Genomic DNA, 15,935 nt, shown 5'->3' with positions numbered 1-15,935 from the left:
GAAACTCACGCTCCCCATCCGACAAACGATAATACAAGCTTACACTGAGCACCACCCGTAAGCCAAGAACTGCTCTGTAAACGAACTGTCTTAATCCTCACAACTTTAGGGAACAAGTTTACCATTGCTCTGCCTATTTTACAGACAGGCAAACAGAAGCCCGGAAAGTTAGTTTCTGCCTTTTCCTCCCTGACTCGGGCTGAAGTTGTCCCCCTTCCCTCCCGCAGTCCCTCCTCCGCAAAGGGGAGACAAAGGGGACACCCTCGGGCTGGCTAGTTCCAAACTCAGGTTGGAAACCCCAATGTCCCCCGCCCAACCCGGACAGGAGTCGGCCCAGCGCCCAGGCGCTCCTAGATGGCGCTCTCTGAGCGCCAGATGTGCAGGTTCTTCCCGGACGCCGACTCCCTCCTCCTCTGAGCAGGGGCGGAGGGAGGAGGCGAAGGAGGCAGGAGGGGACGGGGACCGGGCCAGGCCCCGCCCACCCCGTCAGGCCCCGGCAGGAGAAGAAGGAGGCGAAGAGCCGAGCTGGCGTAACGAGACTTTACTGAAAACAGAACACCGGGCGAACCAAGGATTACAAACAGGAATGTGGACTCGTAGCAAAACGGAACAAAAAAACAGAAGAAAAACGGCGGGACGAGAGGGCGCCGGAGGAATGGAAGGGGAAGGGAAGCGAGAGCGAGGAAAGGGAAGGAGGGAGTTTTTTTTTTCTTCTTCCCATTTCTTTAAAAAACCCACACAAGAAAACACACACACACACAACCAACGTTTGTTCCCGAGTAGAAACATAAATAGGGCAGAATCGAACACTCTGTTCTTCTCTCTTCCAAAGTCAAAAAAAAAGTAAAAGAAGAGAAAACGCAGGGCTTGAGCCTGCGCCCCCTCGGAGCCTCCTTCGGCGGCGGTGTGTACAAAGGGGCGGCCAGAACGCGCGGGTTTGTGCAACACTGGGTGGCCGCGCGCCCGGGACAGAGGCAGCGCGAGGGCGGGGGAGGTGGGGGTCATGCGCTCGCCCCCCGGCAGCAGGGGGTCCAGCTTGTCAAGTCTGAGGCGCCCTCTCCGACTCCTGGCACCCTCAAGGCGGGGATCCCGGGGCCGCGCCCTCTGCGAGTCCGGGGCGCCCACGCCCCCCTCAACCACGCGAGCCCGCCTCTCTGGGAGGAGGCCGCGCATGCGCCCCGCGCGCGAGCTCAGTACGCGGGCACCTGGTGCTGGGGCAGCAGCTGGCAGCCGCTGTTGACGTGGCTGAGGACCTTCTGCTTGAGCTGCGCCACCTGCTCGCGCAGCAGGCTCGCCGTGGACGCCAGCTCCGTGTTCTGACTCTTGAGCGTCTTCACTTTCTCCTCGAGGCGCGAGATGCGCTCCAGCTTGCGCTTGCGGCACTTGGAGGCAGCGATGCGGTTGCGCAGCCGCTTGCGCTCCGCCTTAATGCGCTCCTGCGTGTCCATGTCGATGGGCGACAGCGGCGGGCTCTCGCCGAAGCTCGGCACGTCGGGCACCGTCTGCGGCTCATCCTTGAGCGCGGCCAGGCGCGGAGGCCCCAGCGCGCCTGGGGGTGGCGGCGGCGGGAAGGGCACGGGCTCCGCGGCGAAGGCGACCGTCGCAGCACCCCCCGCACCCCCGGTACCGCCCGCGTAGCTGCTCAGGTTCGCGTAGACGGGCGCCTCGGGCGTGGCCGCTGCCGGGGCCAGCTCGCTGGGAGGCGCGGCGCCCGCAGCCATGCCAGAGGGTCCCCCGGCGGCGGCGGCAGCGGAGGCCGCGCCCGCGCCCAGCTGGTTTTGCTTGTGTAAGTCCTCTAGGGCCTTGACGAAGCCCTCGGCGAACTCCTGCTCCTCGCTGGCCGCCACCTTGGGGTAGAGGAACTGCGTGCTTGTCGGCGTGGTGGTGACCAGCCCGTTGGACTGGATGATAAGGCGCTCGAGCTCAGGCGAAGCGAGCTTGAGCAGCCCCAGGTCGGGCGAGGCAAGCAAACCGTCTTGGGGCGCCGCGCCAGGGGCGCCGTCGGTGCGCAGAGGGGCCGGGGGCGGCGCGGCCGCGGGCTTGAGCGCTGCCGCCACCTGCTCGCTCAAGCTCAGCGTCAGCGCGTCCTTCTTCATCATGCTGCCGGCCGCCGCCGTCGGGGGCGCCCCGGGAAACAGACGACCCGGGGACGCGAAGCTGCCGTCACTACCACTGCCGCCGCCGCCCAGGCCGCTCAGCGCCTCATCGCCGTAGAAGGGTGTTTCCATCCTCCGCCTCCCCCGCCGCGCCGGCCCGGGGGGGAGGAGTGGCCGCGGCCGCCCGGGGGGCCCGCGCCCCCCCGTCCGCTCGGCCCTGCTCCCGCCGCGGCCGCTGCGCCCGGCCCTCCGCTGGCGGCGGCTCCTGAGCCGCGCGTCCCGCGCGCCCCCTTATAGCCTCGGCCGAGCGCGATGAGCTCACTGTCCCTGCTCGCCATTGGGCACGAGTGACGTTGCTCATTTGCATGGCGGGGCGGGGCCAAGTCACCAACGCCCCCCTCAACCCCCACCGACTGCCGTTGTCCGGGTGACGCGCGGTAAACGGCACAACAGCGCGTTGCCTTATGGGTTGACGTCATGGGGGCGAGCAGAGCGCCCGGCCCGGTCACTCCGCCCCAGGAGTGCTGTGTACGACCAATGCCCCCAGTGCCGCCTCCCGCCAAGGCACGTTCCGGGTGGCGTGATGGGCCCGGCCACCCGGCGCCCGCCCGCCCCGAGGCCCGGCCCCGCCCCGCGTCCGCGAGTGGGGCCCCGGCCGGGCGGGGGCGGTGCCGACCTCCGGAGCCCGGAGGGGGATGGGGCTCCGGATGGATAAATAACTCCCTGTCGCCTCCCGCTCCACCGTGCCGACTGTACCTTCCTTAGCGCACCTCTATCTAGGCTTTGTGCGGGCCTGAGGGAGCTGTGCCGGGTGGCTCGCCGGGGGCGTGCGTCAGGTCTGTCTCCACGTCACCGCCACCCCCACCCCAGTCCCCGGTGGTGTGTTTGCCCCAGGAAGACGGGGGAGGGGAGAGGAGGTTTCAGCCAGAAGTTGCTGGAAATGCTTTGATCCTGCTATTCTTCACTGGGTGGGGTCTAAAGCGCGGGAGTCCGACTTCCTGACTTTACAGACGGGAAATTAAGGCTCTGCGAGGTGGAGTGACCTGCCCTCGGGGCCAGAGCTGTGACCAGGCCTGAACTCTTATCCATCTGGTAGAACCCGGGCGTCCGTGCCCCTGGGCAGCCGCCTACGTTGTATCTCTGCTTCTGCCAGGGCCTCCTGTGGGTACCCCGGTGACTCCCGGACTGGGTTGTTAAGGCAGGAATCCAAGCTGGTAATTATTACCTGTTTATTACTACTATCATGACTGTCAGGTCAGGCTTAATGGGCCTCCATAAAGGCTGGCTGGCGATGGGATCTGAGGGAGGTGAGAGGGGCCCTTCCCCACACTCCCAAGAGATCCTGGGGACATTTGGATCCGACCTACAGCCCCTGCACAGAACCCCTCCATGGCTCTCACCACACTCGGGATGACGCTCAATCCATAAGCAGTTGGTGGAGGCCCCATACGCTCCATTGCTCTTTCGGGTGACCCCCTCTAACCTTTCACCCTCAACCTGTCTGAGCTTTGTCTTCCCAACTCATTGCTGCCTCATCGATAGGTGCTATGCCCTCAGCCTGGTGCTCCCTTCCTCCCCCCACCATGCTTACACTTGTCCTCAGAGAGGCCCCTCCCACTCACCTTGTTTCTGTTATATTCTCAGAACCATCCAGAATGATGGGACGGACCATAAGGCCCAGGAGGGCAGGGACCTTGTCTATCTTGAGCCTGCTGGATCCCCAGCTTCCTGCATAGGGCCTAGCATCCAACAGCCAGTGTTAAAGGAGAACACAGGCTGGTGGGGTGGCTGTGGCAGTTTCTAGCCTCGGTTTGTCTGACTGGCCTATGGACATGAGCACCCTTTCTTCTATTTCCCTTCCTCACCTGGCCTTGCCCCTAACTGGGCTGTGGAGCAAGAAGGCCATGAGGGAGGTTGTCATCACAAGCAAGAAGCCTGGCCTGGCTGGCAGAGGGTTGGGGGTGTGGGTTTGTGTCTACATACACACAAATGTCTGTTTGTGCCCACATGTGCCTGTGTGTGTTCACGCGTGGGTCAGTGTACCCGGATGTGTTCACACACGGGAGTGGGTGTCTGTGCCCGTGTGGATCCGTGCACATGGATCTATGTACCCGTGTGTGTGTATAGGTGTATGTGTCTGTGTTTCCAGGAATGTGGGTCTCTGTGCCCTCCAGACCTGTCCTCTTGGGTACCAGCCTGAGCAAAGGGACCCCTAAATGGAGTGGATGCAGCCCCCAGCCTGTAACCAGCCCTGCCCTAGGACCCTTCTCTGGGCCTGTGCAGTGGGGCTAGACTGAAGGAGATGGGATCATGCTTCTCCCCAAGGCAGGAGGGTGAGTGGGCGGCCTAGGGAGGCTCCACCCTGACCTTGGGCCTTGACTTTGATAGGTAGGGATGGTCTGGTAAGCTGTGGGCAGGGCCAGCTTGAGCTGAGCGGTCACCCAACAGACAGGCTTTGGGAAATGGAGGCACAGGAAGGCCAAGGCATGTTACATCTCTGAGTGTGTTTACTGCTTATGAAAATGGAGCAAATAATCCACCTACTTCATGGAGTATTGTGACTTTTATTGGAAGTATTTGAACAAATAGTAAGGGCTCAATAAATGTTCTCTATAATTGTTTTACTTTATTATCATTTGGCCAAACTTAACTGCAGTTCTTTGGAATACCCTCAGCCTGGAGTGCCCTTCTTTAGCCTCCTGGCAAACTCCTACTCATCCTTCAAAAACCACCTCCAGTATTCCCTCCTCCAAGAAGTCTTCCTTAACCATGCCTCCAGGGACTCCCCTAAACCCTTCCATCTGACTGAGCCCTGTCCACTCTGTGTTTCTGATTCTCTCTGCCCCAGGAGGGTCCTTGGAGCTAGGTGGGGAAGACCTGTCTTGGCCTCTAAGTGTGGGGAGTTGCCCTTGGCAGCCTCTGCCATCCCTACTCTCCAATATCGACCCCCCTCAGGCTCCTCTGCTGTGCACTTGCTGTTCCCTGTGACCCAGTACCCTTCCCCATCCTCTCATTCCTCCCTCTGGGACACTCCAGCCCTGCTCCTCCATTTGGACCAGCGCTGACCCCATAGAGCTGGGGGATAGCTGTGTCCAGCTTTAGTCCTCCCAGACTGGGGACTTCTCAGGCAGGTCAAGGGGGGGGCCTGAAATCCATCAACAGTCCCATGCAGTGAACTAAGGAAAACTCCCATTCATTCATTCATTCCACATACAATGATTGAGCACCTACTGTGAACCTAGTGATGGGGACTCACATGGGTGACACAAACACCGGCAACCTCTCAGACACACAGTGTGAAGGAGGGACCTGACAAGCACAGCTTCAAGGAAAATAAATGGTACTTCCTTCACGGAGGATGAACGGGGTAGTGTTTTACTTTTTTTTTTTTTTTTTTTTTTTTTGCGGTATGCAGGCCTCTCACTGTTGTGGCCTCTCCCGTTGCGGACCACAGGCTCTGGACGCACAGGCTCAGCGGCCATGGCTCACGGGCCCAGCCGCTCCGCGGCATGTGGGATCTTCCCGGAGCGGGGCACGAACCCGTGTCCCCTGCATCGGCAGGCGGACTCTCAACCACTGCACCACCAGGGAAGCCCAAGGGGTAGTGTTTTAGAGTGTGGTACTCTGGGAGGGTCACCCCAGGAGGTGATGCTGAATACAGGAGGAGCTGGAGCAAATCATGAGATAATTCATTTGAGGGCAGTGTCCCAGCGAGAACAGCAAGTGCAAAAGCCCTGGGGTAGAACCTGCTGGCCACACCGATGGAGAGTAGAGAAGCAAGTGAGGCTGGATTCACTGAGCCAAGGGGAGCCAGAGCGAGAGAAGGAAGGCAAGGGGGGCAGTGGAGGTACCTCCCCTGAAACCTAGGTGGTATTTGTCTCAAGGGCAGCAGAAGTGGCAGATAGGATTGAGGGACCAGAGGGTAACAGGGCTAGGTCGGGACTCTTTATTTTCGCCTTTACTCTCCCTGCAGCTTCTTAAGTCTTGGGACATTATCTCACTTCCCAGAGCAGCGTCCAGAGAGGGTGCGCGACCTGCCCTGGGTCACACAGCCAAGGCCTCAGCCCCATTCCCACCCCAGCCTTCCAAATGGAGGCTGAACGTAACGCCCCCTCGCCGGCGTTCAAATCTCCGCAGCTCTGCCCTCTCCCCAGCGCGAAGAGATTTGCTTTCTTGTTTAAAGCAACCTGCAATTCGATTTAATGTTTAGTCTTTATTTGAAGCTCCAGAGACCTAAAATCTACTTAATAAAACGGAAAGCCCCAAAGAAAAAGAGCTAAGCAGGAAGCCGAAGGGAGTGAAGCGGAGGGGGTCCTGGGGCAGAGGCTCTTGCCAAGGATGGTCCCGGCGTGCTCAGATCACCGCGGGGTTGGATGGGGCTTCTGCGGACAGTCCCCCGGCGCTTAGGACCCAAGGGCTGGTGGGGGTGGAACTTGCGGAGACCGTCCCCCGGTGGCAGAACCCCGCGGGTGGGCCGGGGGAAGGGCGCCGGGCTCGGGCTGGGGGCGCTTCTGGCCCCGGCGCATTCCTGAGGATCGGGTTACTGGCGCAGGCGGCGGCCCCTCCCCTCCTATCCCGCCTCCGCCCTCGCCTGGAGCAGGAACCGCCCTCCTCCCTCGTCCAGCGCAGGTGTTCGTCAGGCCTCTGGGAGAGGACTCAGCCCCTGCCCTCTGGCTCTTTCCAGTCTCACGAGACCATTTTACAGACGAGGAAGCTGATGCGCCGGCAGCCACCTTCAGCACCAGATGGACACCGGGCAGAGCCTGCTTTATGACCGGTGGCCCTGTTGACTCTTTCCCGAGGTTGTGGTGTCCCGAGGCTCCCGCAGGCTCAGAAGAGTCACTAGGTCCAATACTTGATTGATTGAATGAGTCCAGAAGGGCTGTGGGACAAGAAAATAATGTCTTATGCTATCCTGACCTCCACCCCCCAGGACAGGCAGGACTCCTGCACTCATCCAGTGCACATTTTGTGTACACTTGCTGTATACCCAGACCCAGGTTAGGTCTTTTCACAGGCCGACGTTGGGGAACCAGAAGATTTGGGGGTCAGAGGGCGGTGAGCTGGATTTCACAAGACCAGCTTCAGAAGTTGATTTGGTTTTGTTTTTTGCTTTTGGTCAAGTGCAAGCACCCTCATTCATCCATTCTACCACCCTCTACTGAACGCCTGCTGTATGCCCAGGCCTGTGTGCTGGGGGAGGGTTTGGGGCCATCTCTCATCACCTCTGAGCTGACCAGACTCACATGGGATGGGAAACCACCACCATAACATAGAAGCCCGCTTTAGGTCAATGTCACAATTTTTTCCTTTAAGTCGACCCCTTTTCTGTTTCTACTTCAGTAAATAAATTTCAAGAGGGAAGCTTCGAGTCACCACCAGGAATGGAAAACCAGTTTCTCTTGCCATAAATAGAAAGAAACCGAAAAACGATGAAATGAGAGCAAAACTCAGGCATTCACTCCTCAGGGACATTCTGGGCCAGTCCTGGACCCCGAATGTTCCAGTATCCAGAAAGCATTAAAAGCAGGGAAGCCCCAAACCAACAAGAGTGGAGCATGTGCGTCCACAGGGCAGGAGGAGCCACAGGGACCCACCCAGCATTCCTGTCCCCAAGGGAAGGACCCCAGCACGCAGTAGGAGCTCAATAATGTGCCCAGCCTTGGTGATGAGCACCTATGACGTGGGGTTTGCCTGCAGCAGCCGGAATCCTCCCAAGGCCCTGAGAGGTACCGACCTGTCTGGGGGAACAGGTGGAGGCTGCAGTGGCAGGCAGAGGCCTCTCTGAGGAGGCTTCAGGTTGGTTAAGTGGAAGCTCCCATTTCTGCCTCAAGACCCTGGGGCTGTCCCCACCCACAGTCCTGTGGACCCCTGAGGTCGCTCCCAAGCTGCCTGGGATTGGGGAGGGTGTGTGTGTGAATCAATGGACACATTAATAAATAATTAAATGAATAAGTGGATGAGTGAGTGAAGTAATGAGCAGATGCTTCCGTGCTGCCAAGATGGGAAACTCACTCTCGACGTTGTTCCTTTAAAACCCCACAGCAGCACCGTGAAGAGTGACACCTGTCCCCATTTTTCACATGAACAAACTGAGGCTCTGAGCAAGGCATGGGTCCAATCTTTGGAGGGAAGACTGGAATCCAGGTGAATCTCTACAGGTAGACAAGGCTCAGGGAGTTGGGCTGATGCAGAGAGAAGACGGGTCTGGACCTCGGGCCTGCGGGGGGCGGGGCGGGGGAGGACCTTGTGGGCCGGCAGCTGGTCGGCAGCCCTACAGATCAGGCTCCTGTAGGGGAGTAGATCGAATGGGGGTGAAGCAAGCGGCCGAGGGAGCAGGGAGGAGGCGGCGGGGGCCCCCAGGGTGGGGAGGAGCAGGCAGAGTCCGGGTCGCTTGGGAAGGGGCCCCCCGGGAAGGAGCAGATTGCGGGGGGTGGATGCCTGCGAGGTATATATTAACGCCAGTCGTGCCCTTCCTGGGCGCGGGGCCAGGGAGACTCCCCCCACTCTGAACCTGAGCCCGTTCCTCTGAACTCCCTCGCCCGTCGCCTCCCACCCTTCCCCCATGCCCCCTCCGCCACCGCCTCTCCCCGGGAGGAAGTGGTGAGGATGTGGGGGAGGGCCCCCCATTCTCACTTCCCCTGGGGCAGGGCGGGGCCTGCAGGGTTCCCTCCCCCGTCGAGGGAATCGAGCCCCCGCCCCCTCAGGGGTGGGGCAGGGGAGCCGCAAGAGCTGGGGCTCGGCCAGGGTTACACGGCCCACCTCTGGGTGACTTACAAGTTCTCTAGGCTTCGACGGTTCTCATGTTAAAAATGGGTATAAGAAACTCGACCTTGAAACAGCGAATCGCTGGGTGACAGGTCCCCGCCCCGGGCCTGAGGAGCGCCCCCCATCCGGGGCGGGGAGACACAGCCGGACAAGGACACGCCCAGCCCTGGAGGGGTCAGGGCCGGGCCGGAGGGAGGGATGTCGCAGTAAACAAGGACTTGGGTTGGGGAGGAGGCACATTCCAGGCGCAGGCAAAGACCTGGATGCCGATCGGGGCCTCTCGCCTCTCCTGGCGGCTGGGCTGCCCAGGACCTGTCCCACGTCTGTCCCGGCAGCCTGGCCCCTCCTCTGGCGGGGGTGGGGGAGAGAAAGGTTACTGGGTGGTGGTGGGGGGAGGTCTCGGCGCAGCGGGTGGCAGCGCAAGAGTTAACCCCGCGCGGCGACCGGACTTTGTGGCTGCGAGGGGTGCGGGTGGCGTCAGCACCGACGTCAAGGCGAGGCGGAGCGGCGTAGACTCGGATGGTCTGGCCGCCCGGCCCGCGCCCCTGTAGCGCAGGAGACCGTGGGTGTGGTGGTGGGTAGGGTCCGGCCCTCCAATTTCCCCGACGTTGCGCAAATAGACTGGGAAACTGAGGCACGAGAGGCGTGGCCTAGGTGGGAAAACCCTGGGCCTCTGGGCTCCAGGTTCCTGCCCCTCTGCCCCAGCCCGCCCCTATTCCACCGGGTCACCGTCTCCCAAGCCGAGACCGCCCCCGGGGTCGCCTGGCTGGGACGAACTGGTGTTTTGGTTTTGTTGTCCAGCACGCAGACAAACGCGGATAAACGCTAGGCAGCCCCGAGCTGTGTCCTAGTTTAGTCGCCACATCTACGTGGGCCTCAGTTTCCTCCACCGGACAATGGGAAGAGAGCTGACATTTACTGCGGGCGCCCGGCTCGGCCTTCGGGAGGGGGGGGTGGGAGGGGATTCCCACCCCGAGGGGCGGGGAAGGGAACCGAGAGCCCTGAGGTACGAGCTGGGGACACTAGCCAGGCAGGATTCGAATCCCCGGTTGGTTCCCGGCACCCCCTCCTTACCTCCAGCCCCCTTTCGTCCCTCTCCCTCCGTTTCTACTCCCCTCCACTTCTCCCCCGCCTCCTCTCCTCCCTCCCTCCCTTCCCGGCCCGGCCCCCCTCGCCCCACGCCCAGTTCGGCAGCCCCGCGGGGCTGCTAATTAAATGCAGGGCTGGGGGAAGGGGGACGGCACGCGGTTAACCCCTCCCTGCCGGGCCGTGAAGTGCTGTTGCAGCCGGGGAGGGAGGGACATGTCCGCTGCCAAACTCCCCTCCGCCCAGGACTTCAGGTCCTAGGACAAGCCCATTTGATGAATGGGTAGATAGAGGCTAAGGGGCCGGCCCCAAGGTTCTGGGCAAGGCCGGATTTATCAGGGCCTCCTAACAGGGGGGGTTGGAGCGGGCACATAGTGGAAGGGAAAAGGGAATTATAGTGAGTGAGAAATAAACAAAGGGAGAAAGGCAGAGATGGAGGGAGAGAGGGGAGAGGGAGGGAAGCAAAGTCTGGTGGAGAAACACAGAGACAGAGACCAGAGAGAAAGGAGGTGGGAAGAGAGACCAGCTTGAGAAGGCAGGAGACACAGGAAGAGACAAATGACTGTTTTTAAATCAAGCCACATTTTTTCACTGGGATGCAGGGCCCTTGGCTGGGGACTGGACCCAGTCTTCTGTCTCGCTGGCATGAAGAGAAGGTGACATTATAAATCTGTACAAGGAAAATACAGTGACTGTCTCCTAGGGATGATCAGTATGTATGGTGTAAGGAACTCACAGGCCACCCCGGGAGCTGGAGGCCCCAACTGTCCTGGAGGCTCACAGGGCAGGATCCCTGATGCTGGCTGCGGCCCCAGCCTGGCTCACCCACTGCTCACTGACCTCGGACAGGGCTTTGTGGCCTGAAATGCCCAGGGAGCTGTAGGTCACTCCAAGTCCCCACCATGCCCCTGCAGCTCTGGGTCAGGTGGAGAGGACCCAGACACTGGTATTTCACTGCCTGTCTTCCCCTTCCCTCCGCACACTGGCTACTGCCATTGTCAAGCTGGGTAAACTGAGGTTCTGAGAGGGGCCCCCATTCTTGGGGTGGAAATAAGTGAAAACATAGATAATATAATATCTGGCAGTGACAAGAGCTATGAAGAAATCTCACTGGGAGGAGGGGAGTGGTGAATACAGAGGGTCCTTGACACCTGAAGACAAAGGGGGCTCCAAGAGGAGGCACCTGGGAAGGATGTGCCTGAAAGCTGGATCAGCGAGTGCAAAGGCCCTGAGGTAGGGCTGCAAGGTGTGTTGGAAGAGACTCAAGGAAGAGGCCTGGAGTGGGGTGAGGAAAGGGGAGATGGGAGAAGGTAAGGGGGGTGGGAATCGCAGGGGTATCCATGTTGTCAGCAGCTGGAGTGGGTGATAGTTGGAGTCCTTGCCAGCCCAGGTAGGGCCCGTGACTACCCTCCCTGCCTCTGTTTCCCTACCAGTGTCCATGTTCCAGGGGAGGCACAGGGGGCATAGGGACTGCCAAGGGTCACAGGGGTCCATCTTCTGCCCTCTGTGAGTGCCACCCTGGCCTCCTCACACTCTCTGTGGCTCCCTGCCCATCTCCCTGCCACCCCTTAGCTCTCTGCCCACTGCTGCCATCGAGCCACCCAACCCTTGCCCATGATGTTCCCTCACCAGTGCCCACCTCAGGAGACACCCTGCAGCTCCCCTACCGAGCAGAGCCCAGAGACTCTCCCTTGGCTGGCTCCCCAACGCCCCTGGGCCCCTCACTCAGCCTCCTCACCCCCAGTTTGGCTGCAAGCTCTGTAGGGAGGGGGTGGCTTAGGAGACAGACAGGCTGATGGAAATGGGAGAAGGTGGGCATCAGGGTCCTTGAGCCTGGGTAAAAATAGCTGTCCCCTCTGCCCCTGCCCCCTGTGAGGAGGCGGTAGTGATGGTGGCTGCAGTGATGGGGGATGTGCCCAGAGGAGCATCCGGCAGGGCCCGTGTTGCCATGGTGATACTGACTCAGAGGCAGAGGCAGGTAGCGGCATCTGGTACCCAGCCGGCCCGCCTCTGCACTCACAGCACCCTCCCCAACCCCCACCCTGTAGCCTCCACTCCACTCCACTCATTTTCTGAGACTAGAGAGGAGTGGGTGAGGCCCTGTGGCAGCTGGATAAGTTCCTCCACAACCCCCATCCAATCACCTGCTGGAAGGTGGGGGACAATGTTCTCACTGCACTGACTTGGGTACCAGGTCTTCCTCCCTCCATTCACCTGTCATCCTGCCCATCTGTCTGTCTGTCTGTCCATCCCTCATTCATACATCCGCCTAACATTTATGGACCACCTCCTGTGTGCCCACATCATTCTCAGCCCAGGGCAGTTACCTCACGCCCGTGCAGTCAAGGTATCAGAGAGGGGTCTGGGCTGGGAGGATGTGGGTGAAGACCCCCAGGCCACTTGGGTCCAGGCCTCAAGATGCTGAGGCCCCCTTCTCTCCCTCCTGCTCTCAGTCTCTCCCCCTCTTCCTGCGTCTTTCAGTCTCTCTCTCTGTCTCTTCATCTCAAGGTACAGCCCAGACACTTCCCCACACTCCGCAGGCCCCACAGCTGCTGCCCACCTCCCTCCACCCTCTTTACTTATTCCACTCCAGCCACACCAGCCTCTGCACTTTTCCTCCAGCACACCAGCTCATTCCCACCTCAGGGCCTTTGCACATGCTGCTCTCCCTGCCTGGAAGACCCTTAGGGTCTTCACCTGCGTATTTATCTCGTTTAATTCTTGGTTTCCCAATTATCTCTCTACCCCCCAGGGTATGCCTTCACTTCTCCAACTGTGAAATTGGCATGGTGAGCACAGTATGACTTTACAGTGGGGGGTGGGGATTATGTGCTTAGAACTGTGCCCAAGGCAGAGTAAAAACTCAACAAACAGCTCAGATGTCCAAGAGCTGATGAAGGATAATCAAAATGTGATCCATGCATACAACGGAATATTATTCAGCCAAAGAAAGGAATGAAGCACTGATACACACTGCAACATGTATGAACCCTAAAAATATTATGCTGAGTGAAAGAAGCCAGACACAAAAGGCTGCATAGTGTGTGATTCCGTTTATGTGAAATGTTCAGAACAGGCAAATCCATAGAGACAGAAAGCAGAGTAGTGGTTGCCAGGGGCTGAGGAGGAGGGAGGGGGTGTGGGGTTTCTTTTTGGGGTGATGAAAATGTTCTGGAACTAGATACAGGTGGTGGTTGCACAACATTGTGAATGTACTAAATGCCACTGAATTGCTCACTTTAAAATGGTTGATTTTATGTTAGTCAATGTTACCTCCATTGTTTTTTTAAAGGACATTAGGTAAAAACTAAGGAAATCTGAATAAAGGGTGGACTTTAGGCAATAATGGTCAACCTCCTGTGTCTCTAAGACACCCAGCATGCACCTTCCCCAGGGCCTTTGTGCCTGCAGTTCCCTCTAGCTGGAGGTTTCAAGTGACAGAGAAGCTGGATCAGACCCCAGGGGGCCAAGGCACAGTCTGACTCCAATTGCTTCCCTCGCCTTCCTGTGGCCACAAGAAAGGTTAAGGGGCTCGGTGGTTAGGATGGAGTGTGCCCGGGAGGCTGAGTGGTTGGGATGACATCAAAGATATTTGGGTCCCTTGGAGGGGACGGTCTGTTCCCCTGGGGGAGGGAGAAGGATCTGTAACCTATGTGGGGTCCCGAAGCAAGTGGGCAGGGAAGGCAATGGAATTCAGTCCAGCTGGGGGCCCCGTCCTAGGGGCCTGCTTCTAGCAGCCTCGTGAACACAAACAGCAAGATCCATTTTCTAATTTTTAAGGAAAACTGCTGAGTAATGAAGATCTCCCTGGACAGTGTTGCTGCGCCCGGGCCTCCCCATCCAGGAACCGAGACTTCTGGGGGTTGTGGAAAAGGCTTCGCCCTTCCAGAGAGTTCTGGGGAACCTTGTCGAGTCTCTCCATGGCAACAGGGAGGGAGGGAGGCCACGTCGCCACCCTTCACACGGACTTGGGCACTTGGGGACATCCCACAGCCCTGCTGGCCTTGGACGCTTAACGTGCTGGAGGGGTGCAGCGTGGAGGGACAGGTCCTGGGGGTGCTTACAGGGACAGTCTTCAAAGGAACAGAGAAGAGAATGAGGGAGGGGAAGATGCATGAGGACTCGCCAAGTATTTTTAGGCACTGAATGCAGCCCTGAAATATTTCCATGGCCACTCCCGGAGAATGAGCTGGGTGACTATTTCGGTGCCTGGTTCCAGCGGGGGCAGAGTAGGGGTGAGTCACTGCTGGGTGGCTGGGCAAAGACCAGGAGGGGGCTCTCAGGGCAGGACCTTGGGCCTGTAAGGTGACGGCTCCCTAGCCCGGGGCCAGGCGTCTGGTGCTGGGCTCCAGGGTACAAAGGACAGTGGCCTGGCCACTCCCTGTAGCGTGGCACCACTGCCCAGGTCCCCCCTGGACAGCAAGCCAATCACATTGACCCCACGGCTTATGGAGGTAAAGAGGGTCCTCGGTGAGGTTTCAGACACTCCACAGGTGCTCGGTGAAGCGCCTCTCCTATGTTTTCAGGCACGTATGAGGGACTTCCCTGGAGGGCCAGTGGTTAAGACTCTGCGCTTCCACTACAGGGGGCACGGGTTTGATCCCTGCTGGGGGGAAAAAAAAGCACATATGGAGCACTGGCTGTACGTCTACCAACCACCCTCCCTTCATGTAATCCTCCCAACAATCCCTGTGAGGTGGAGTCCCCTACTATCCCTGCTGACCAGTGAGGAAACTGAAGCACAGTGGGGTTACACTTGCTGGCCCTCTGTGTGTTTCAAACTCTGTCCCTCAACTGAGGCTATAGCCAGGGGAGTGAATTTTAAAGCAGGTGCCGAGGGACTTCCCTGGTGATCCAGTGGGTAAGACTCCATGCTCCCAGTGCAGGGGGCCCAGGTTCTATCCCTGGTTGGGGAACTAGATCCCACACGCATGCCACAACTAAGAAGTCCACATGCCGCAAGTAAAGACCCCGCACACTGCAATGAAGATCCCGTGTGCTGCAACTAAGACCCAGTGCAGCCAAAAATAAATAATAAATAAATAAATAAATATTTGTTAAAAAAAAAAACAGGTGCTGACTTCACCTGCCCCCATTCCTAATTCTACACCTGACACAACTGACCTGAGAGAAGGTAAATGGATCCTCCAAGTTCAAGGAGGGGACAGAGGGAGGAGCTCAGAGGAGGCTCTGGAGCGGTGTGTCCTGGGGGCTGTGTGTCCTGGGGAGGGTCGCTCACCCTCTCTGTGTCTGCGCCTAGGCAGTGCCTGGCACATGTTAGACTGTTGTTAGTTCACGGCCCTGGGTCTCTTCATCCTCTCTGCCCTTCCCAAGCAGGCCATGGAAGCTCAGGGGATTTGCACTTGCTGTTCCCTCTACCTGTTGTTCCCTGCTCTCTTTCCGAGGCCAGAGGCTTCTCGTTGTTCGGGAATTGGTTTGACCATGTCCCCCTTCGACTCTTTGGAAAGGACCCACCCCAGCATCCTGAGCTTCCTGCAGAACAACAGCCTGTCTGCCTGGGCCCTCATGGCACCCCTGCCCCTTCTCCTGTCACCTCTACAGCCTCTACCTTGGGCTGAGCACCCAGCACTGCCTACTCTTGGTCTCTTGGCTTTCACCCTTGCCTCAGTCTGTTCCAGAACGTTCTGCGGCTTCCCATTTCGCTCAGGGCCTGCACCCGCCCCATTTCCTGTCCTCTCACTTTGCTCCGGTCACCACTTGGCACAGGACCTTTGCACAGGCTGTTTCCCTGTCAGGAACGCTCTTCCCCCAGATGGCTGGCTCCTCTGCCTCCCTCAAACCCTTTTCTTGAATGTCACCCCCTGGCCTGCCCAGACCACCTCTCTCCCCCACCCTTGCTTTCTACTCTGAATTTATGCATTCGGCTTGTTTGTTGCCAGCTCACCCCTGTGGAAGGTAAGGGCCACCATGGTGGGGACTCTCTGCCTAATTCACAGCTGAGTCTCCAGTGCCTGGGATGGAGCT

At 59.0% G+C, this 15,935-nt stretch overlaps 1 protein-coding gene and 1 long non-coding RNA gene across 2 annotated transcripts; both read right to left on the bottom strand.

Moving 5' to 3' along the window:
* Positions 1-526: 526 nt before the first annotated feature.
* Positions 527-2,383, bottom strand: JUND (JunD proto-oncogene, AP-1 transcription factor subunit). Its single transcript, XM_060008057.1, has one exon. It carries the CDS (start codon positions 2,226-2,228, stop codon positions 1,191-1,193), a length of 1,038 nt encoding a protein of 345 aa, XP_059864040.1. The 5' UTR covers positions 2,229-2,383; the 3' UTR covers positions 527-1,190.
* Positions 2,384-6,289: 3,906 nt separating this feature from the next.
* Positions 6,290-9,201, bottom strand: LOC132421837 (uncharacterized). Its single transcript, XR_009518781.1, has 2 exons — positions 8,874-9,201; positions 6,290-6,978 (listed from the first exon to the last, which is right to left on the bottom strand). It is a non-coding gene; the product is annotated as an uncharacterized lncRNA (long non-coding RNA).
* Between the last annotated feature and the right edge of the window lie 6,734 nt (positions 9,202-15,935).

Source organism: Delphinus delphis, chromosome 3 (assembly GCF_949987515.2).
Source record: "Delphinus delphis chromosome 3, mDelDel1.2, whole genome shotgun sequence".
NCBI classification, from domain to species: Eukaryota; Metazoa; Chordata; class Mammalia; order Artiodactyla; family Delphinidae; genus Delphinus; species Delphinus delphis.
The sequence above is the reverse complement of the archived record's forward strand: the minus strand, read 5'-3'. Positions and strand labels throughout refer to the sequence as shown.

Excerpts from the sequence above, each read along its gene's own strand:
- JUND (XM_060008057.1), bottom strand. The coding sequence starts at position 2,228 with ATGGAAACACCCTTCTACGGCGATGAGGCGCTGAGCGGCCTGGGCGGC.